The sequence below is a fragment of the Rhineura floridana genome, chromosome 8 (assembly GCF_030035675.1).
Source record: "Rhineura floridana isolate rRhiFlo1 chromosome 8, rRhiFlo1.hap2, whole genome shotgun sequence".
NCBI lineage: Eukaryota > Metazoa > Chordata > Lepidosauria > Squamata > Rhineuridae > Rhineura > Rhineura floridana.
In genome coordinates, this window is record NC_084487.1 from 64,956,563 (window position 1) to 64,980,827 (window position 24,265).

At 40.7% G+C, this 24,265-nt stretch overlaps 1 protein-coding gene across 1 annotated transcript in view; it reads left to right on the forward strand.

Moving 5' to 3' along the window:
• The window catches only part of PPFIA2 (PTPRF interacting protein alpha 2), a 407,895-nt gene that overhangs the window by 342,286 nt on the left and 41,344 nt on the right, over positions 1-24,265 (forward strand). Inside the window, exons 18-21 of the mRNA XM_061639649.1 lie at positions 2,216-2,245; positions 3,523-3,653; positions 8,677-8,831; positions 19,841-19,934. Of these exons, the coding sequence (XP_061495633.1) occupies positions 2,216-2,245; positions 3,523-3,653; positions 8,677-8,831; positions 19,841-19,934 (410 nt within the window). The remainder of the gene's footprint in view (positions 1-2,215; positions 2,246-3,522; positions 3,654-8,676; positions 8,832-19,840; positions 19,935-24,265) is intronic.

Here is a 24,265-nt window from a genome sequence, read left to right on the forward strand (position 1 = left end):
TTGTGGCCATCCTCTAACAAAGGAACATTAAAAGTAAACTCTAGCATGAAACTGTTTAATTACAACTTATCAAGAAGTTCAGTTCAGTTCTATTCATTTAGTTGTGAATAGGAAACAGTTATTTCATCTCCCACGATGGGTGTTAATTTACTCAGCAATGCTAAGATTATTGTGTTATTGCCAGTTACTGCTGTTGTAAAGAGTCACTGTGGTAATTTTTTCATAAATGTAGGGTTGTGTCAAAGTAGGTCCATTGAAATCAATGGAGTTCAGGTAGTCAAAGCCATTGATTTCAGTGGGTCTACTCTGAGTATGATTTAGTTGGGTACAACCCTAAGCTCTAACTGAATTGTCTCAGACTATATGAGGATTATACTTCATGCATCTGATGAAGTCAACTCAATTCCCTGAAAGCTTAATCCAGCTTGGATAGCCAATGTGATTTCTCCAGATGTTTTCTCTGTAAATTTCATCATCCCTATCCATTATCCATACTGGCTGGGCTGATGGGAGTTGTAGTTGACAACATCTAGAGGGCACCATGATAGCTATCCCTGGCTAAAATAACAATAAATTGGTTAGTCTTTAAGGTCCCACAGACTCTTTGTTGTTTTTTCTGCAACAGACTAACAGGGCTACACCTCTGGAAATTCATGATATGAAAATCCTTAAGTGCTTTGTCAAATAAAAGACAACAAATTTATTATGTCATAAGCTTTTATGGACTACAAAGAATACTCTGAGCATATGCAGTTTCACAACTCTCAGCAAAACACATACAAAAACACTTTGTCAAACTTGATAAACAGCAAGAAAACACACTGAGCATGTGCAGTTTTACATTTCAAACTCATTTATCTCACTGTTTTTTCTCACTTTTTCCCTTACTGAGTTACTACATTTATATTCCACCTTTCCCCCAAAGAGCTGAAAGTGGTGTACATGGTTCTTCCCTTTCCCATTTTATCCTCACAGCAACCTTGTGAAGTAGGTTAGGCTGAGAGTCTGCAACTGGCCCAAGGTCACCCAGACAGCATCATGGTTGAACCCTGGTCTCCCAGGTCCTAGTCTGACACTCTAACCACTGCACCATACTGGGGCACTTACGAACTCTCAGCCTAACCTACCTTACATGGTTGCTGTGGAGATACAGGAGGGGGAATAAAATGCAAAATATCTGCTGTTTGCACAATATGAGAAGACAACATCTCTTACTACGGCCCTGGTGGCCTGTGCTTTTGCAGCAGCCATTGACAAAAGGACTATATTGGGGGGGGGGGGAGAAGCTGCCAAGGAGAAACAGAGCTGATGATGGCTGTTAACCATCATTCTAAGTATAACTTCATCTCCATAGAGCCAGCACTGGGTTTGTTCAGATGTAACACCAATATATGGTTTGGCTTTGCATGAATGAGCTTCCATTTGCAAGTTTGATCCTGGATTTCAATTCTGGTTTGCAAAGGTTATTCAAGCCATAGTTTGCTACTTTGGAAGTAACAACCTATTATGGTTTGCCAAAAGCCAGGAAGTTACTATTAAAGTGGAATGCATGAGAGAAAGAGGGGAAGGGAGAGGAAGTGGCAGCCTAACACAGAGTTCATTCACGACATCTGAATCAGATCCTGGTGTTACAACAGCAAAACAGAGCCACAAAGGCACTTTATTAAAAACTAGCGAGACTGTACTATATGGGGACAGAACTCCATTTGCCTGGCAAAAGAGGCTACGTAAAGCAGTCCCACTCGTGCTGCTGTAGTGTAAATAGCAGCATAGGATCTAAATGTAAATTAATAGGTTTAAATATGTTTATAGGGTTGGAACAAGAGGAAATCAAGCAGAACTCTTGTCATGCAATGAGGCTTCCTTGATTCCTCCACCTACCCATTACAGCACCCCCTCCGTACCTGCCAAAAGCCACTCCTGAGGATTGGAGTACTTTCTGGAGCAATGTTAAATGAGGCTTGTGGGACTACAGCAAGATGGAGAAATTGGACAGATTTAGTGGGGCTGCTTTGTACAAGCAGAAGTGTTTTTCCACTAGCACAAGATATCTCTGGATCCAAGTTACACTCTTTTACTTTAAGTTTTGCAGTTTCCAAGATAATTGATTTTCTGGTGTTGTGTAAAATGAAATGAATATGATATCACTATCCTTTACTTTAACTAAATAGATCTGATCATTCTCCTTTATTCTTTTCTTTGTTATCAACTCCAGCCAAGTGATCTCAGGAAGCATCGGAGGAAGGTATGCTTACATATTTTTTGAACATGCTACTGTAAAGGTTTCTCCCACTTGCATTAGTTACATCAGCTAGAACTTTTCTTACATGATCTTCCAAAATGAATTTCTGTATTCATAATTTCTGAAGAAACTTGAGAATAGCTAAAAGCCAGACATCTGTTCTCAACAATTGGCCAGGGTAAATGAGGTTCATTCCATCTCTGAGATTTGCTGTCTAATACAGTATTACGCATAACATTGTGTATTAGTTTATTCAGCTGCAGAAAGCATTGGCTGCTCTTCTAAATAGTAAAGGTACCTGAATGTTATAGCAGTACCTGACACAAGTATTCATACATTATGAAATTATCAAAAGCTGCCACAGGACTATTCAGGCTTACTAAACAGAACCTTGATAATTTTGTACTGATTTATAATGTTGGATGTATACTTGATCTTAAATGTGTATCCAGATGTAACTTTGGTGATGTATGTAAGAATGAATGAAAAACTAGTGGTGCACATCATGTTACTTAGATGAGTCAATATTTGAGTCCTGTCTCTTGCTTTTGTCATAATTTTATACACTTCTTTAGTTGCAATTGGTTTTCCCCAAACCAACCATACCCTTTGAATACTGAAATATATTTTGAGCTAAAATATCCATTGGCCATTCAGAAGCCATATAAATTAGCCCAGCTTTGCAAACATGGAGTGTGAGAACACACAGGAGTGTGACCAGCACAGTCCCATCAATCTGGCCTGCTCTGGTTTCATATAAACCTAATCGAACTATGCCTGAGGGCCAAACTACACATGAGAGTAAGCACATGATTGGTCCCATCCATGCTTGGCTTTTGTTTACTAAATAGCAGCTGGGAGGGGGGAATCTGGATCAGGACCATGGGGATGGGGGATGAGAGAGGGCATTTAACTCTTTAAGCCCATCCTGGTCCAGATCCAGATTGGCCCTCCTCTGCAGTTGCTATTTAGTAAACAAGAAGCAAGCATGGGCCAATTGTGTGTTTGTTGTCACATCTAGTTTGGGCCTCAGAGGTCAGAAAATGGGACTTGAATGGTTGTAGGGCCATGATAATATCTGAAAGTCTTCTTGGCACTTTTCCCCTATTTCTTTTGTGTCCTAGGAATGGAAATTTTATTTTTATGTAAGCTTTACATTTGCTTGGAAAGTATGATGAATTTCAGACACATTTCTTTGCTGCACTCTTAAAATTATTTCTTGCAAACAACTTAGAAAGTTGGTTTCTAAGCTGCCTTTTATAGAAATGGTTTGTCTGTAGATCGCAGTAGTTGAAGAAGATGGACACGAAGACAAAGCCACAATAAAGTGTGAAACCTCCCCTCCTCCAACACCTAGAGCCATTAGAATGACTCATACTCTGCCTTCTTCATACCACAATGATGCTAGAAGGTAACTCACAAGGAACGCACAATTTTAATGTGCTTTGTTCTTTTAAAAATGTGCTTATTTGTACAACTTTCAGGTTAACTTCCACATGACTTCCAATTTATGCTAGTCAAACCTGTTTACCTTGTAGGGATGGGTGAGAATTTTGATTCAGATCTCCTTTCAAGCCAAATCTTTCAAATTCACTCCGAAACAATATGAGAACTCAAACACTGCCATCCTTTTAAATTAGTACTTATTCAAATTTTGCAGTGCAGTTTGCCAACTAAACTATGTTTACAAAAATGCATGTGTTAGAGAAAAGTGTGCATAAAAATGAATATCTGCGTGAAAATAACATGCAAAAATGCATTATATGACAAGAAATTGCTTGCAAAAATGTGTACATTAGTCAAAACTGCCTACAAAAATGTGCTTACTAAGAGAAATGTGCACTAAAATGCAAATGTGAAGAACTGAATTTAAGACTGGAAAAAACAGAGAACCAAAATTGACAGATCTTTACATCCTTATTACCTTGAAGTAGATTCAGACCGTTTTCCACCATGAGGTGACTTTTTTATCACTTTGTGTTGGGAGCCATAAGAACTGGCTTATCTGAAGGAGAAACTGGAGGCAGGGGAATAGGAGGAGGTATTAACTAACACAGTTTTTTGTGTGAAACATCTGCATTTATAGAGAGTGCCACTTGAATTGATTGATCATGCTAGTTACTGGCCCTCTGTTTGGAGTAGCCCAAGGTTCATTGCAAATATATATATATGTGCCACAAATATTATACAAATATTAGAAATCACCATTTCAAATCTGGATAATATCTGGATGTTGTGTTCAGTTTTGTTGTATGCCATGAGTGCCACCCAGCCCTCTTACATTGCAAAAGTAGCTCTCTGCGCTCTTAATATGTAGCAATTTGATCATCACTAAGGTGTGAATTAACTCTCACAACTTGAATTCCTGACTGATTTGGATACCTGGCCTTCCATTTTGTGGCCCTTTTAGATCAAGGGTGGGCAATAAGCAAATCTGGATCTACTGGTAGATCTCTGGATAATTTGCCGTAGATCAGCAAGGATTTCTGACCAGTTTATTTAAAGATAGTAGCAAGAAAGTATCTGCCTCAAATATACTGCTGAAATGAAGATAGCTTCAAGTGACCAGGCGTGGATTTTGGTGCTGAAGGACCGTGAGCTCCTCAATACAAATTTCTGGGGTTCGAACACTGCTATTCTAAGGGGATGTCTTTGGCTCCAGGCTCTGGTTGGTAGATCTTGGGGTTCTAGTACAAATCAAGACAGATGGCATAGGCCTGAAAACTGCCTACTTCTGCTTTAGATAATTGAGGAAGAACAAGACGGTCTTTTTTGTTATTTTTACTGCCTTGCTGTGGACTCTTTATAAATGAACAAGAGAGAGGACAACATTCACAATAATGATTAAAATTATTTGTGCAGAATACAACGTGACAAGTCCAAGGCCACATTCACACTATACTGCTATTATTCTGCTAATCCAGTGGACATAGTGTACTTAGACTTTCAAAAAGCGTTTGACAAGGTACCTCACCAAAGACTTCTGAGGAAGCTTAGCAGTCATGGAATAAGAGGAGAGGTCCTCTTGTGGATAAGGAATTGGTTAAGAAGCAGAAAGCAGAGAGTAGGAATAAACGGACAGTTCTCCCAATGGAGGGCTGTAGAAAGTGGAGTCCCTCAAGGATCGGTATTGGGACCTGTACTTTTCAACTTGTTCATTAATGACCTAGAATTAGGAGTGAGCAGTGAAGTGGCCAAGTTTGCTGACGACACTAAATTGTTCAGGGTTGTTAAAACAAAAAGGGATTGCGAAGAGCTCCAAAAAGACCTCTCCAGACTGAGTGAATGGGCGGAAAAATGGCAAATGCAATTCAATATAAACAAGTGTCAAATTATGCATATTGGAGCAAAAAATCTGAATTTCACATATACGCTCATGGGATCTGAACTGGTGGTGACCGACCAGGAGAGAGACCTCAGGGTTGTAGTGGACAGCACGATGAAAATGTCGACCCAGTGTGCGGCAGCTGTGAAAAGGCAAATTCCATGCTAGCGATAATTAGGAAAGGTATTGAAAATAAAACAGCCGATATCATAATGCCGTTGTATAAATCTATGGTGCAGCCGCATTTGGAATAATGTGTACAGTTCTGGTCGCCTCATCTCAAAAAGGATATTATAGAGTTGGAAAAGGTTCAGAAGAGGGTAGCCAGAATGATCAAGGGGATGGAGCGACTCCCTTACGAGGAAAGGTTGCAGCATTTGGGGCTTTTTAGTTTAGAGAAAAGGCGGGTCAGAGGAGACATGATAGAAGTGTATAAAATTATGCATGGCATTGAGAAAGTGGATAGAGAAAAGTTCTTCTCCCTCTCTCATAATACTAGAACTCGTGGACATTCAAAGAAGCTGAATGTTGGAAGATTCAGGACAGACAAAAGGAAGTACTTCTTTACTCAGCGCATAGTTAAACTATGGAATTTGCTCCCACAAGATGCAGTAATGGCCACCAGCTTGGACGGCTTTAAAAGAAGATTAGACAAATTCATGGAGGACAGGGCTGTCAATGGCTACTAGCCGTGATGGCTGTGCTCCGCCACCCTAGTCAGAGGCAGCATGCTTCTGAAAACCAGTTGCCGGAAGCCTCAGGAGGGGAGAGTGTTCTTGCACTCGGGTCCTGCTTGCGGGCTTCCCCCAGGCACCTGGTTGGCCACTGTGAGAACAGGATGCTGGACTAGATGGGCCACTGGCCTGATCCAGCAGGCTCTTCTTATGTTCTTATGTAACAGTCATGGCTTCCCACAAAGCATCCTGGAAACTAGTTCGTGAAGGGTTTGAGAGTTGTTAGGGGACTCTTATTCCCCTCCCAGAGCTATAATTCCCAGAGTTCCCTGGGAAGAGGGATTAATTGTTAAACCACTCTGGGATTATACCTCTGTGCAAGGAACAGGGCGCTCCTATCAACTCTCACGATTCTTCATACACTACATTTCCTAAGATCCTTTAGGAGAATCCATGACTGTTTAAAGTGGAATAACAGTAGACTAAATGGATGGTGTGAATGTGGCCTAAGTGGGATTCAGTGCTGGAGTTTACTATTTGTGTTCTGAAATTCTAGTACAACCAATAATTTGAATATTGGCTGACCTGTGCAGGGAGATGGGTGAAGGATTGTAATTTTTGATAGCACTAGTAACCTTTTAACTCTATATCCCTGAATTCTTGACAATTTCAGTAAAGACAACCAATTTTTTTATTATTATTGAGATCCTCCTCCTTCATATCATTACCCTACAGCATTTTTCAGAATATGCAGAGTGGGAATTTACTAAGGCTTGGTAAGATAGCTTCCCATGTGATAAGAGGCACGTCAAGTCCAGTAGTGATATATGAGAAGGAACAGAGAGAACAGAAAGAACACCTTCCTGGCACCAGTATATTGTGTTCCCTGGGATGAGGCGAGGAAGCAATGAGGTCAGAGGAACTCTAGGTTGGTGGCATCAGTGTCTTACAGGTGCACATCTACCTGTGGGGTTCAACACTGCCAACCCAAAACTTCCAACCTAGCCACCAGCTTGCCCCAGCACTTTTCTGGCAAGCAGCAGTACCTCTGGGAGGGTGCCATTGCTGCTACACCCCCCTATGTGCAACTGCTGTTCAAATCACTGCCAGGTAGGACTTAGTTTGTTACTGTGATAATAGTACATGTACATATTTTGTTTAATGCTAGGAATCTAAGCTTGGCCATATTGCATAATTTGCAAGTTCTTTTTTTTCCATGGAAATGCCCTCCACAGAGGAATTTGAAGTGTTTCTAAAGTATATTTAGGAAACTTTTAAATACATTTTACTGTTTTACTATTATGAGCCAAAATATCCTAGTCAGAATTATGTTCTTGTACTGTTCCCACAAATGGAAAAAAAAAACAACCATTTGATGTGGAGCAGGAAGACAGACCATTTGTGGGGAAATTCAGTGCTGCTGGAGTTGGGAGCCAGAACATTTTTTCTGACTGCATCTAGGGAAAGATCCTGGGATCCTCAGTTTCCTAAGACTGTCTCTGCTTCTGAATTGGAATGCAATGAAATGGCAAAATTAATGCTCAAAACCTTTAAAACCCGATTTACATAATTAATGTTGTCCCAGATTTTCTGAATCACCAATTCTACCTCTGAAGTACCAAAGAGCAAAAGTCAGAAGACAAGCCTTAGCTCACCTTGCAGGGAGTCCTCTTACAAGCCAGAGTTCATGCACTAGAGCCTTTTCAAGCATTTTGATGCAGTGAGAATTGCGGATATAACATGGTCATCCCTGCAGCACTACCCCCCCCCCCGATCACAACAATACATGGCATCAGAAAACCTGAAGAGGGATTAGATCTGCTACGAGCAGCCGATATAAGCACAGTTACTCAAGAGTAGGAAATCTTTTCCAGAAGGCCATCACCACCACCTCCAGTTGGCATCATGGCTGTTGGTTGCTTTTTGGAACTTACAGAAGTCCCTTCCTGGATGAACTCAGAAATGTTGCTCTGTATCCAAGCCTAGTAAGAGAAAATTACCTTTCATTAGATTTTCGACCTCTTTCTGTTCAGAATAGAAATGTCTCAGGTAACACAAAATCTCCCTTTTTTGGTTTAAAACAATGTCATCACAAATCAGATATGTTTGGTTCTTATCAGCACATCTTTCTACAAGCTTTCCAGCCAAAATTATTTTAATAGGGCTATGATGAATTATGTCTCCATGTTGTCATTTTTTTTAGATTGAATCATCTTGATCAGCATTAGCGAGACATGAAAATTAGCCATTGTGCTGTTCTAAATATTATTATGATGCAGGAAAGAAGCCATCAGTAACCTGATTAATGTTTCCAATTATAAAGACACTCTTATTAGATTCCAGATAATTTGTTTGCACAGCTGCTTAGGAGGGGATGGGCATGGGACCTCGTAAGGACAATAATGTATTATCTATCTTTTGTGTGTATTTTATAGTAGCTTGCCTGCATCCTTGGAGCCAGAAAGCATTGGTCTTGGCAGTGTCAGTAGCAGCCAGGATTCCCTACACAAAGCTCCCAAGAAGAAAGGAATCAAGTCTTCAATAGGACGTTTGTTCGGTAAAAAAGAGAAGGCTCGACTTGGACAGCTCAGTAAGGATTTAGTTGTACCAGGCTCTGGTCGCCATTTTCCCTTTCATTTTTATTTAATGGTTTGGCTTCTTTTTCAGTTTCATTTTGCTTTTCCAAAAACTCATGGTGGGATCTTCTCCACATAATTCTGTTAGCATAAATAGCACTGAGTGTCATTGTGGGTTTTTTACATGAGCAAGGGGGTTAGGCCAAGATTCCTTTACTTACATCTGTTACCTTTATGGAATTTCATTTAATTTTGCCAATACTTAAGGTTACACAGTTTAAAAACCTAGATAGCAAACCTGTGACTTTGCCAACTGGAACAGGCCCCGGTCCACAACCATCATCATCTTCCTTAGGGGAAGGGCCATAGCTCAGTGGGAGAACATCTGCTTTGCATGCAGAAAATCCCACATTCAATCCCCAGCTTCTCCAGAAGGCCTAGGAGAGATCCTGGATGAAATCCTGGAGAGCCGCTGCCAGTTAGTGTAGACAGTGCTGAGCTAGATGGACCAATGGTCTGGCTCAGTATGAGGCAGCTTCCTATGTTCCTTCTTGATTTTGTTTAACATCCAACCTGATAGGAGTCTTGGCTAGCAAGAACTCAAAACAGGATTGCTTCCCATTCTTTTCCTACTGTTATGAATGTCGATAGCTTTTAGCCCTTGCTTGTTGGACAAAAATCCCCCCCAACTTATTTTCCAGTCTTCATAGTATAGTGTCTTGCAATACACACAATATCTTCATATCATTGTCCATCACATAAGGCTCTTAAGTTAAGAAGAGCTTATTGTGTCTTCTTTTAGTCACATAGAATGAGTCTTTCAGATAAGTGCTCACACACTGGCACAGCAATCCTCACTGCTGGGGCTCTGCAGAGCAGCAGACCCACTGCCACATCTGCAGCCTAGCCGTTTAGGGGAGCATCAGCAGAACGTGGGAGGGGGCAGGCAGATCAAGCCCAATGCTGACTGTAAGATCAGATAGGGATCCAGTGGATCCCAAGACAGCTCATCCTTGCCCTTGGAACACTCAATTTCAGGGCTTTTTACTAGTGGGAATACCACCAGCAGGCCCTCCACCCACCCAAACGTTCAACAGCCAGTGGGAGGCTAGCTGAACTGGCAGAACAGAGCAAAGGGACACCTTCGCTCAGTCTAACCCCCCTCCCCACTGCCACCACACACAACACACACACAGCCAAACATAAGGGGAGGAGGTTTGGATTGCAGCCTTACTTGCCTAGAATAGCTGGAAAGAAAGGTTTCAAGAGGGAAAATCTTACATTCTCAGAACTGGTTATTTGGAGCATATTAGTCACTTTGTGAAGTTGCAGTAACTGACCTTTGACACTGATGGCCAGAATACATGAAAAACAGAAAGGAGTAGAAAAAAAGGAAGACCAAGCAAGAGATGGATTGATTCCATAAAGGAAGCCATAGACCTGAACTTACAAGATCTGAACAGGGTGATCTACAACAGATGCTATTAGAGGTTGCTGATTCATAGGGTTGCTGTAAGGCAAAATCAACTTGAAGGCAAATAACAACAACAGCATGAAGAGATATTTCCATAGTGTTGTAGTGTCTTGTAGTACACACTTAATATCTTCATATCATTGTCCATTTATATTATACTGGTGCAACATTTTAGGTTCTGTACCATACCATTTCATTCAAATAAAACTGGATAATAAATTTATATCATCAACAAAATAGGTTAAAAATTAGCTGAGTGCAGCACGGTCACTTTTCTCATTATTAGTAACATTCTAGTTTAGAGCTTGCTTTCTTCTAGCATGGGGGGAAAATAAGGTGATGTTTTTATATGGAACATTCAGTATATTTCAAAACCTATTTAATGATGAGCCCCTAGATTCAAGCTAGATGTTCCCATCTGTACAGACTAAAAGCTTAATATCTGTACACTGGGTTACTAATTGTCAGTTACATTATCAAGACCAATTTTATTTGGTATCGGCACGCTAAGCACTATAATGTCTAAGCCTTTTTTCTTTGCATATTTGTTATACTTTGAAAGGTACAGAATAGAGATTTCAACCGGTAAAGACTATACTGGGAGCAATATTCGTTGCCCAATGGTCTATCTCCCCCCACCTCCCAGCAGTAACCTATAAGAACATCATAACTGCATAACTGGATAAAGATCCATTTGTACTTCTGAAGAGGTACATGGAATAAATAATTGCCAGATGTTTGTAGTAAAGAGGGGTTTTTGTTGTGCATCTTACTTCAGCCAAAGGAATCTTATAAAAATATAAATGTACTGCCTTCAAGTTGATTCCGACTTATGGCGACCCTATGAAGAGGGTTTTCATGAGGCTGAGAGGCAGTGACTGGCCCAAGGTCACCCAATGAGCTTCATGGCTGCGTAGGGATTCAAACCCTGGTCTCCCAGGTCGTAGTCCAACACCTTAACCACTACACCACACTGGCTCTAAAGGAGTCCTATAGTACTTTCAAAATAAAAATATATAAATATTAATATAAGAAGTTAAGTAGAGTGTCTTCCCCCCCTTTTTTTTTTTAAACTTACGAGCAATGGCAAGAAAAGGATTGGCTCCCGTTTGGATGTATTTTGAAGAAAAAGCCCACAATTTATGCTATCTGCACTCAAACACAAAGCATCTTGTAAGAAGTTGGCCTATGGCTATATAGAACCTCCATATTAATAGTCAGTACTCTACTGAATACTGGTTGCCAAAAAACGATGATAGAAGAAAGCTATTACCTTCAAGCCCTGCTTATTGGCTTCCTAGAGACATCTGGTTGCTGTACTAGATGGACCTCTAACCTTATTATAGGTTCTTATAGGTTCTTATGAATAGCAGTGCTTAATATATAAGGTTAAAAACATCATTTCTTTTATTTTTTCTGTGTCATGATAGGACTTAATTTCTTCCTTTTTTTCTTTCTATGAAAAGTTGTTTCAGCCACGTTTGCTACGTGTTCTCTGGTCCATGAGCATTGTCAAAGTTTTTCTTTCAGAATACTTTAAGGATACTTAGTATACTGCAAAACCTTTACTGTAGTCTCATTTCTCACTTTTCACTTCAGATGGCTGGCTAGCATCAACTCACCCAGAGTGTTAAAGAGAACTAGTCCAGGGATGTTTTGCTTCCTTATTCTATTCAGTAGAGTTCCTCAGCGTCAGCTGAAAAACCTATGACCAAAAAAACAAAACAAGAACCTGAAAGATTCCACTAGACACCTTTAAGATGGAGTGTGACGAACTCTCTCTCTCTCTTTTTCCTTCTTCATTCTTTGAACCTACTGTTCTTTGGTTATCTCATTCGCCTATGCCATTCTGCAGTCTTCCAGCATTCTTTTGAAACATCATCTTATTGCCTTTTTTGGTTTGCTTTTTTCCATTGTTGCATCTGTAAGTGTCTGACCTTAAATTCAAATAATGTATCGTATTGGTTATTTTGAACAGTTTTTTTCCCAATTGGAGAGGAAGAAAACATATGTTTAATAAAAATACAACTTGCATAACCATCAAGTTTAATTTAAAATAGCACAATGGTACACTAATTGCTTAAATACAACCCACTGTTGTAACAAAGTGCATGTCCTAATTGTGCTCAGTCATGTAATGGTACAGCTGAACAAGATGAGATTTACTGAGTCAGATATTTAGCCTACAGGGCAGTGATCCAGCATGATCGCTATTTCTGATGTGCATAATCATAGCACTCTTTCCTCCAATAAACCAGTTTTTGTATTGTTTCAAAAAGCTGCAAAACTAGGGTTGCCATATTGCCCAGTTAGCCATGTTTTATCCAGATTCTAGCCATGCTACCTGGTGTCCACTTAGCCAATTAGGTAGCCCAGATTCCTAGCTTTCATTTTTTTTAAAAAAAAAAGCAAGTCTCTAGCCCTTGTAGATCCAGAGATACAAGGCAAAATGTGGAGGCAGTTTTCTGCCCATTTTGTGAGAAATCAGCCTGTTCCCACTTTCCATTATTCTTATCCAATGAGGGACATCACAGCTGTCCTTGGAAAATCAAGAATGTTAGTCTGCTTGACTGCTGCATATGCAGAATCTAGCAGTTTAGAAAACTGCACATGCTCACTTGATCAACATATGCAGCTCCACCCCTTATCCATAGACTTTCTGGTTGAGTCAGCAAGGAGAAGCAACCTTCATCTCAACTGCCTCTGTGTCTCAGGGTATGCATCTTAAGTGGTGAATGCAATGGGAGTGTCTGCCTGCCATCACAGAGGATGGAATAAAGGGGTTTGAATCCACCAAACTCTCCCTTCCCTGAACAAATACATGATATAAAAGCAACCCTCTCTGTAGAAAAGGCTACAGTATGAGCATTTGCATTTTTTGGCCCTGCACGCACCCTGTTAAATGGTGCTTACTCCCAAGTAAAGTTGCATTGGAATGCAGCCTCACTCACTCTGTTGTCCAGCATAGCCTCTGTTCAGGAATTCAAAAAAGGCTAAAAAGTATTTTTCATACATATCCTTCTTCAGTGACTGGCAGGCATCTCCCCACCAAAGGTCACCCTACTTTATTTCCTCCCCATGGATAGATGGCTGTGTGTGTGTTCATGTGTGTACATGTATACACACACATAGAGAGACTATATATATGTATCCAATGCAGTGGGAGAGTGTAACCTTTCCCCCACTTAACTAGGGTTGCCAGATCAGAAGCATCCCAAACCCTGAGATTTCAGGGGCAGGCCATAGTGATGTCACAGGGGCAGGGCCCAGTGATGTCATTAAGCATGATAAATTAAGCATCAACCACAACTGCTTGGAGCATACCATTCAAACAAAAACATTTATCTGATTGGAAATTAAGACAGAAATCTAAGCTAAATGAGGGTGTTCCCAGATCCAGCTGAAGTGATGGGATCATTCCTTCTCACTTGCTTAGGGAGCCTGGGTAGGAAACATTTAATCTAGCCTCCTTGCTTCTAGCAAGAAGAGTTTAAGTGCCTTCAGGCCAAGCCAGTCACCAGAAGGCCATTGTAGGAAGAAAGGAGCCTGGTGTTGTGTAGATGTTAGATAGGAGCGCTCAGGAGTAAAGATGGGTGCCCCTGAAGGCTGCAATTCTAAACACACTTACTAAGGGACTGAGCCCCATAGAAGTCAATAGGACTGGGTAGATATGGTTAGGATTGTGCTGTTGGTAAGGCTTGACTAGGGATCCTCTGCAACGATATCCATATCCAAGCAGGATTGGCACCCCCCCTGCCTGGAATGCCCTGCCCCTGCCTTTTAACATGGATGCTCCAAACGTCTTTAGATACTTGACCCTTCACTTCAGAAAGAGGTTTGAGAAATAAGTAAGAAGATTCTCTACCCTTTTCTGTTTACCCTGTGGGCTGCTATAAACTCACTTTGATAGCCAACCCAATTCCAGTGAGTAATAACTGACAGAGAGAAAACACACATTGTTTGGTGTACCTTCACAGGCAGCAGCTTGGGAACAACAACAATTGCAGCCACACTTCCCAGTATGTGAATTCTCTTTTACCACTATTGGGCAAGAAACAAACCATCATGCAACCAACAAGGTGCATCATCAGTGGGTTTAAGGGGGTTGAGCTGAGCACATGGAACCACTGTTGTTGCTTCTATGGATGTAAGGGAGTGAGGTTAAAGGTAAATGAAATGCAAATAGAAAAAGAAAATACAGTGATGATTTCCTGAGTGCAATACCATACTAACCACAATAAGATTCCAATGAGTAAGGCAGAAAACTCAGCATCCCACAACCAGTCAGGATTCCTAATCAAAAAACAAAACTAAGAAAATCCTGGGAGTCAGTCAGCCAAGGTCACAGAAATCCCCATGCAGCACAACCTGAGCCAGGGACTGAAGTTAATGCAAAATGCTGTAGCATAATTGCTGACATGAGTGAGACCCTATCAGCACATAATACCACTGCTCAGAAATCTTCACTGGTTGCTGATTTGCTGCCAGGCCAAGTTTAAGGTGCATTTTCCACACGGAAACGGCTGCCACATAGTACTTGTTCTGCTCTTGTAAGAAATCAGTCCTTTAGTGTGGCAGCACCTATGCTTTGGAATCCCCTGCCTATTGACATTAGGCAGATGTCTTCATTGTACTCTTTTCAGCACCAGCCTACTAAAAACATTTTTGTTTAGGCAAGCCTACCCAGGCACGTAGAAGCTATTATGTTTTTTATCTGTAACTCATTGTTGGTTTTATTTTGAATGTTTTTAAATACCTTTCTTTAACTGTTTTTGCCAATAATTTCATTGTTTTAATTCCTTCTGTAAACTGCTTGGAGCTTTTCTACAACAAAGCAGTATATAAATGGTGTAAATAAAATACATTAATAAATTTCAGAGACACTGTGGCCTTTGAGTCTCTTTCCTCCTTTAGTAACAAAAGAATCTGCCTTACAGGCCATTTGGTACCATCTAGCTCAGTACTGATTACATGGACTAGCACTGGGTTTCCAGAATTCCAGGCAACAGTCTTTTCCAGAGATTGAATTTTGGACCTTTATATGCAAAGCATATGCCCTACCACTAAACTACAGCCCTTCCCCTGTTTAAAAAAGTATCTTTTAAAATTGTTATTTTCAGTTCACTAATGAATGCACAACATACCTAGGCCAGATCCAAGCCATTCATTTAAAGAACATTAAATACACATTTGAAGCACATGAATCCTACCAAAGAATGATGGGAACTGTAGTTTGTTAAGGGTGGTGGGAACTATAACTGTGAGGAGGAAACTACATTTCCCAGGATTATTTGGGGGAAGTCATATGCTTTAAGTGCGAGTTGGGTATGCTTTAAATGTATTGTGTGGATCTACTTCATAAACTTTGCCTGCATGTAAATTGTTTTAATTATTATTTTTTAATAGAAATCAACTACAAAGTTTGCTGGGTGAATATGGGCTACTCACCATCTCTCCGTAATCTGCCCCTCACAGTGAAAACAACAGAGGGGGACCATGACTACTCCAAGGAAGAAGGGCATACTTAAAATGTAGAGGAAATAATAATGTACAACCATAGTGTGAAATCAAATACTTATCAGGACATAGTATGAAGAAATATTTTTATAAGCAAGAATGTCAAAGATGTTTATTATTTACACAACCTGTAAAGATATTTATAGTGCAATCCTATGCATGTTTACTCAGAAGCAAGGCCCAATGTGTTTAGTGGGGTTTACTGAAACAGGGAAGTGCACACAGAAGTGCAACCTCAAGTGATAAGGAACTTCACTCACCCAATCCAAAATTCAGAACCATGCCACTTTAAGCTGTTGTTCAACTGTTTTACACTTGTTTTTTATGGTTATTGGATTTTAAATGGATTTATTTTTTGTTGTGAGCTACCTTGGTTTCCAACCTTACTTCATAGGGTTGTTGGAAAGACTCCATATATACACACACTAAACATGTAAACCATACCCTATGTAATAGTTTATTGTCAAAACCAGTTGGTCATTGCAGATTTTAATAAAATAAAATCAGTATTAGTTTCCTACAAAATAAAAGCAGTGACACCTAAGTAAGCCCTGCTAATTGCTTTAAAAATAGGATTGGAGAAAGAGAGAAAGATTTACAACACAAACACAATCCTTTGCTATGTTTATTCAAAAGTCCCATTGATTTACAGCACAATCCTAACCATGTCTACTCAAAAGTAAGTCCTGTTGAATTCAATGGGGTTTACTTCCAGTATGTGAAATTAGCATTGCAGCTTTACTCCCAGAAAAGTGAGTATAGGATTAAAGCTTCATATTGGGGAGGTTTTCAAAACAGCCTATGAATTAAACAAATAAACAGCCCTCTTCAAATTTGTTTTACTTCTCATAATTAGAAAAATATAACACATTATAATGGCATCATTAGCTGCAAGTACGTTTTTAAAATGTGTGTTCAACGATTATTTGGAAAATAAAATTATAATATGCTATTTTTGCAAGTAATTTTAAAAACCCTGAATGTACACTTTTCATAACTGATATTGTTTACTGTGCATGCCTACCAAGATCCTACTGTGATCTTGTTCTAGATCTTCTGTACATACAGAGAAAAGGACTTTTGCTACTGCTGAAAGCTATAAACTTACTCAATTTATGAGAATTTCAGACAAGCAGGAAAAGGCAACAATTTTCCGGCTTTGCAGTGGGTTCTAACTATTGCCTGAAGGCCAGCGAATCCCTTGTCAATCACAACCCTGATGTCACCTATTAGCAACAAACCTGAAAGGGCAGGGTTAGAGCAGCCAGCTACAAGCTCATTTAACAGAAGTTGTGGGGTGTGTGTGACATTTTGGTGTATACCAGACCACCTAGGAACTTATTTTTAAAAAAATTAAAGCTGAGAGTCTGGAGATTGGGGTGATTCACCCAGAGACCCAGAGAGGACCCCAAAAATCCAGAGTCTCCGGGCAAAAACCAGAGACCTGGCAACCCTACTTAAGACCATTAGAACGGAACAGCTGCCCTATCTAATACTAGCATAGCTTGCCAGGTCTCTATATTTCACTGCATTTTTTATTTTATTTTTTAAAAAAGAGATGCCAGCACTCAAGTCTCCATCAAGTTTCAGTCTTTATCATAGAAGGCTGCGTTTCCCTTCTCCCTGATCTGGTATGTGAGAATCAGTGTACTAAAAACACTTCTCACATGGTCAGACACTACTCCCTTTAGATAAGATGATTGACTGAACTGATAATATTGAAGTCTTTATTTCTATCTGCATTACAAGTTGTAGTGGTCTGTTCATTTCACATATTCTAATTATTGGTTACAGACAATTAATTGATGCTTTGCGGGCTTTTTGTTTTATGCTGGATTTTTATATTGCTGCATTGACATGTTTTATGTTTGTTTCTATTTTGTGTTTTATTATGTTTTTATATTGGGTATTTTTATTGTTTTTATTTATTATTTTATTTATTTTATTATTTCAATTTATATACCGCCCTTAGCAGAATAGCTCTCAGGGTGGTGAACAAACAAGATAAAATACAATATATCATAGTAAAAAATCACAAAAACATGTACAAACAAACAACAGAAAGCACAACAAAAACGAAATACAACACAAATTAAGAAGGATACATGTTAAAAGTAGAAAGATTAAGAAAATTAAAAGATTAAAATGCCTGGGAGCATAAAAAGGTCTTTACCTGGTGCCGGAAAGATAGAAGTGTAGGTGCCAGGCGTACCTCTTCGGGGAGGCTGTTCCACAACTCAGGGGCCACCACAGAAAAGGCCCTAGATCTAGTAACCACCCTCCGGGCTTCCCGATGAGCTGGTACCCAGAGGAGGGCCTTAGATTCTGATGTTTGTAAGGTGCCCTGAGCTCTGGTTTTAACAGTGGAAGGGCAAGATATAAATCCTCTTAATAAATAAATATTCCTTTGTGTTGAAAACTAGAGTCTAGGCATTTAAGGCTGAAAATGTAAGGGTTTTTTTTTAAAAAAAATCCTCACATCCTCCTGTAGTTCTTGGTGGTAATTACTAGGCACAAATACAAAACAACTGGACAGTGCAGCCATTAATATGCTTGATTTACACAAGTATTTGTGTATTATGCAAATTAGCCTGCCCAGAGTTATGGTACTGGAATATGGCAACCCTATGCAAAACCTGCATGACTGTAGGCAACAGTGAGCAAAATAAAGATGTTTTGTTTTAATATGTTTTTAAAGATGTTTTGTTTTAATATATTTTAAAGTCTGTTTTTATGATGTTTTAGAGTGTTTTTAGTGTTTGCCGCCCTTGGCTCCTACTTGGAGGAAGGGCGGGATATAAATTTAATAAATAAATGAATAAATAAAATAATGGGAAGTGATGCATCTCTGAAAACCACTTTCAGCTCAAGTAATGTGAGTGGAAAACCACTTGTGCAAAGGGGCTGTCTGGCCCCACCACAGCCCCCAGTGCCCACCAATATCTGCTGGTATTTTAAGGTAGTATTTTGCTGTTTGATATGGTTTTAACTCAATTTTATAATTATTTCCTCCTGTTTTTATGTTGCTGTTGCTTGTTTTTGTGACTTCGTTTTGATTAAATATTCTTTTCCTTTTTGTATGATACTCAGTGAGCAATAGCTATTGGGCATCTAATAAATTTAGTAAATAAAGAAATGAAGCCTCTCAGCAGCTAAGGAGCCCTCAGAAAAAGCCTGGGATGTTGTGCCCCAGGAGACACAGTGCGTTGCACTGGAGGATGCATTAGTAGGAGGAGAGCTGGAAAGCCCTGTTGAGATAAGCGTTATCCCGCTCCCATAACTTTTAACTACCACCCATTTTCCGTTTTCATTGTGTTAGTGGCTGCTCTAAAGAAAAATCCAACTAATTCCATACTTTCTCCAGAGCGTTAGGAAGTTAAAACTTCCTACACACAGGGAATTCAGTTTTTATCATATAGTTGCTATCCAATCATCAGTATGAAATACAACTTGTCTCCATATAATTTGAAATATTCTGAGGTTTTTTTCAATATCTTTATGAAAGCAACAAAAACCCAGAAGAATGCTTGACAGGATCACTTTTCCTCTGTGTACTTTGCAAGTTAAGATTTACAGGGTATTAAGAACTTTCAAAGCCTCATAGTCATTCCTTCTCAGAAAGTCCAGTTGTCAGGAGGAGGAGAGCTGTATTCCTCAGTTGTCAAAAACCAATCAGACCGTCCTGCAGTCAGGACTTCTTCCCCTTTTCTCCCATTCCCTGTCGGAAGCCCTTCAGTCTTTAATTAGATACTGTATTTTTAAGAATTTCTTGTCAGATACCTATGACTTTTGGTTTTCTTTTCTTTTTTTAAGGCACTGAGCTCATCCTATGAATGGTTTACCTGTCAATAGTCCTCTGTGTGACTCTGTAGAGAGTATAACCAGTGAAGTAGCTTCTGGATTTAAGTGTTTTATTTTGTTGTCCACCCCAGAAAACAAACTTAAAATTTCACAACCGGAATGCTAAGCTAATAGATAGAGCACTTGAAAAGAATGATAAAGGAGGAAATCTCTTTGTGGTTTTTAACACAGGAGGTTACATGGAAACAGAAGCTGCAGCTCAGGAATCTCTGGGATTAGGCAAACTTGGAACGCAGGCAGAGAAAGACCGAAGACTAAAGAAAAAGTAGGTGGTTTGTTCATCCTCCTTTCATCAAGTCATACATTGTTAGTACATTTCCTTGATCCTTTACTTATGCTCTGCATGGATTGAATCTGCTTGGAATATCTAGTAAGTATTTCTTTTCCATATAAATATATTTGATTTACACTTTTCATATAATTTACAAATATATTATTTATTATAATTGACAAAATGGTGTGCTTTTTTAAATAAAAGAGTAGATAAATGTCTGCTTGAGAAAAAAGTTTTACTGGTACTTAAAGCAGCTGCATTTTTTAAAAGTACGGATTGTGTCCCTTTATGTGGATTACAGTAAATAAAATGTTTGTATTTATCTATGAGCAGCCTGTTATAAAATGCAGATGTTCTCCATTGGTACTAGTAATTCTGTTTTCTCTTCAGTCTGCCACAAAGGTGACAACCTAGAGTTTTGTGTATATGAATTATAGGATAATTACATGCTTTCCCCCACTGCATTTACTTGGAAGCCTAATTCAGCAGCTGCTATGACTGGACACACAGGCTTTGCTAAACTATAATTATTACAGCTTCTCAGTACCTGATGCTCTGTAGGTAAAAGAGATGATTTTTCTACAGACAGAGAAAAAACCTGCTAGGGGAAAAAAGAGTGTTCATATTGATTAGTTTTGCTTCTATCAGTATGACTTTGGAATTTTCCTTGCAAGTTTTTCTTACTCAACTTGCCTCTGCTGATCCTTTCTATACCTTGGTGTTTACCTTACCTAGACTCTTTCCTGCTTGATATTGTCAACTTCTTCATAGGTGTGTTCCAGCATTTGGCCCTGTTTGTTTGTAGCGTGCTTATTAATCATGTTTTCTATACCATGTGTGACTGAGATAATGTATTTTCACTGTCCGCTGTTCATTGTTCAGCCTATAAAAATCCTGATATAGCAATCTGAGACCACAACCACCAAAATAGTTCTACCAGAGTTTGTCTTTTTCACTTTGTGTACTAAAATGCTTAACTGGTTAGTAAACTGAGCCATGACTGTACAGAAGAATAGGATAAACAGAACAGGATTTATATCATGCTGCCAAGATAGCCGCTAAATTTAGGAAGTTGACAGCAAAATCAGGTTATATTTTTTCCTGATTATCATGTATTTCCATGAGATGTAACGAACATTAACAAATGTTTTCTATAAGAAATTTTTTATTTCTATGGGGAATACATTTTTTATTTCGAAGAGCAATATAAATATGGAATTACTTATCATCAGATAAGCGGTCTCTGACTATCAATAATATAAAATCCTTACTAAGGATCCTTACTAAGAATCACTGGATATCACTTGTGTAATTTTGTAAAATTTATTTCTGGCGTTCTAGTTCTAAGCTTCTGCATGCTGCAGTGCTTACCCCACTTATTTATTTATTTTTATTTATTTGTTTCATTTATAGACCGCCCATAGCGAGTGGCTCTCTGGGCGGTGTACAAAAAGGTTAAAATACAAAATATCAACAATAAAATCAGACAACAAACAATAAACACAAGCAGCAACTAAAGAAAAAAAGAAAAAATAAAAAAATTAAATTATAACATAAACGCTTAAAATGCCTGGGAGCATAGCCAGGTCTTAACCTGGCGCCGAAAAGATAGAAGCGTAGGCGCCAGGCGTACTTCTTCGGGGAGGCTGTTCCACAGTTCGGGGGCCACTACAGAAAAGGCCCTAGATCGAGTAACTGTCCTCCGGGCTTCTCGATGGGTTGGTACCCGGAGGAGGGCCTTAGATGCTGAGCGAAGTGACCGGGTAGGTTCATAGCGGGAGAGGCGTTCCACAAGATATTGCGGTCCCACGCCGTGTAAGGCTTTATAGGTCAAAACCAGCACCTTGAATCTAGCTCGGAAACAAATAGGTAGCCAGTGCAAACGGGCCAGAACAGGTGTTATATGTGCTGACCGGCTGGTCCTCGTCAGCAGTCTGGCTGCTGCGTTTTGCACTAGCTGAAGCTTCCGAACTGTCTTCAAGGGCAGCCCTACGTAGAGCGCATTACAGTAATCCAGCCTAGAAGTTACCAGAGCATGAACAACTGAGGCGAGGTCATCCCTGTCCAGATAGGGGCGTAGCTGGGCTACCAACCGAAGGTGGTAGAACGCATTCCTTGCCACCGAGGCCACTTGCGCCTCAAGAGACAAGGAAGGATCGAAAAGAACTCCCAGACTACGAACCTGTTCCTTCAAGGGGAGTGTGACCCCATCTAGAACAGGGTGAACATCCACCATCTGGGCAGGGGAGGCACTCACCAACAGTGTCTCAGTCTTGTCTGGATTGAGTCTCAGTTTATTAGCTCTCATCCAGTCCATTATCGCGGTCAGGCAATGATTCAGCACATCCACAGACTCACCTGTAGAAGATGAGAAGGAGAAATAGAGCTGCGTGTCATCAGCGTACTGATGGCAACGCACTCCAAAACTCCTGATGACGGCACCCAGAGGCTGCATGTAGATGTTAAAAAGCATGGGGGACAAAATCGACCCCTGAGGGACTCCACAATGGAGAGTCCAAGGTGTCGAGCAATGTTCCCCAAGTACTACCTTCTGGCGACGATCCGCCAAGTAGGAGCGGAACCACTGCCAAGCAGTGCCTCCAACTCCCAACTCCGCAAGTCTCCCCAGAAGGATACCATTGTCGATGGTATCAAACGCCGCTGAGAGATCAAGGAGAATCAACAGAGTCACACTCCCTCTGTCCCTCTCCCGACAGAGGTCATCGTACAGGGCGACCAAGGCTGTTTCAGTGCCAAAACCAGGCCTAAAACCGGATTGAACCGGATCCAGATAATCGGTCTCATCCAAGAGCACCTGGAGCTGATTGGCAACCACCCGCTCCAGAACCTTGCCCAAAAAGGGGATATTTGCCACCGGTCTATAATTGTTCAAGTTATCTGGGTCTAAGGAAGGTTTCTTCAAAAGAGGTCTCACTACTGCCTCCTTGAGGCTACTAGGGACTACTCCCTCACTCAAGGAGGCATTTATCACTTCCTTGGCCCAGCCGGTGGTACCAGTCCTGCTAGCCTTGACCAGCCAAGATGGACAAGGATCTAGAGCAGACGTGGTCGCCCGCACCATTCCAAGCACCTTGTCCACTTCCTCAAGCTGCACTAACTGAAACTCATCCAATAATGAAAGACAAGACCGTGTTCTGGACACTTCAATGGATTCATCTGTCGTAACATCAGAGTCTAGGTCCCTACGGATGCATGCGATTTTATTTTGGAAGTGCCCTGCAATGTCGTTACAGCGAGCTTCAGATGTTTCAATGGTATCTTGAGGACCAGAATGTAAGAGTCCTCGTACAACCCTAAAAAGCTCTGCTGGGCGGCAGAGAGATGTCTTGATAGAGGCAGCGAAGTAGGACTTCTTGGCCGCCCTTACCGCTTTTATGTACGACTTAGTAGAGGCACTTACCAAAGCATAATTGCATCCGTCTGGAGTTCGTCTCCATCTGCACTCCAGCCTCCTTCTCTCTTGCTTCATCACTCTCAGCTCTGGGGTATACCACGGAGCTGTATGAGCTCTGCATCGAAGAGGGCGCGCGGGAGCGATCGTGTCGATAGCCCAGGCCATCTCTGTATTCCACAGTTCGACCAAGGCCTCGACAGGAGCGCCAGTACTATCAGCTGGAAAAACTCCCAGAACCCTCTGAAAACCCATAGGATCCATAAGCCTCCGGGAGCGGACCAACTTAATAGGCCCCCACCCTTGCAGAGGGAAAGAGTCGTCGTAAGTCTAAAACTCAGCAGGCGGTGATCTGTCCATGACAATGGAGTAGATGAAAAATACCCCACCTCCAGATCACCATCTCCATGACCAGTGGCGAAGATCAAATCAAGAGTGTGACCCGACACATGCGTTGGGCCAGTAACAAATTGAGACAGCCCCATGGTTGTCATGGAGGCCATGAAGTCCTGAGCCGCTCCAGATAAGACAGTCTCGGCATGAACGTTGATATCCCCCAACACCACAAGTTTGGGGGACCTCAACAACACCTCCGAGACTATCTCTGTCAGCTCAGCTAGGGAAGCTATTGGGCAGCAAGGTGGGCGGTACACCAACAAGATTCCCAGTCTGTCTCCTTGGCCCAGTACAAGGTGGAGGCACTCTAGACCAGTCGTCATCTGGACAGGATGCCTGGTGAGAGAGAAAATACTCCTATAGACCACAGCGACCCTGCCTCCCCGGCCCTCAGATCTGCCATAGTGCTGCACCGTATACCCAGGTGGGCAAAGCTGAGAGAGGGCAACTCCTCCCTGCTCACCCACCCAGGTCTCGGTTATACACGCCAGGTCAGCACCCTCATCCACAATTA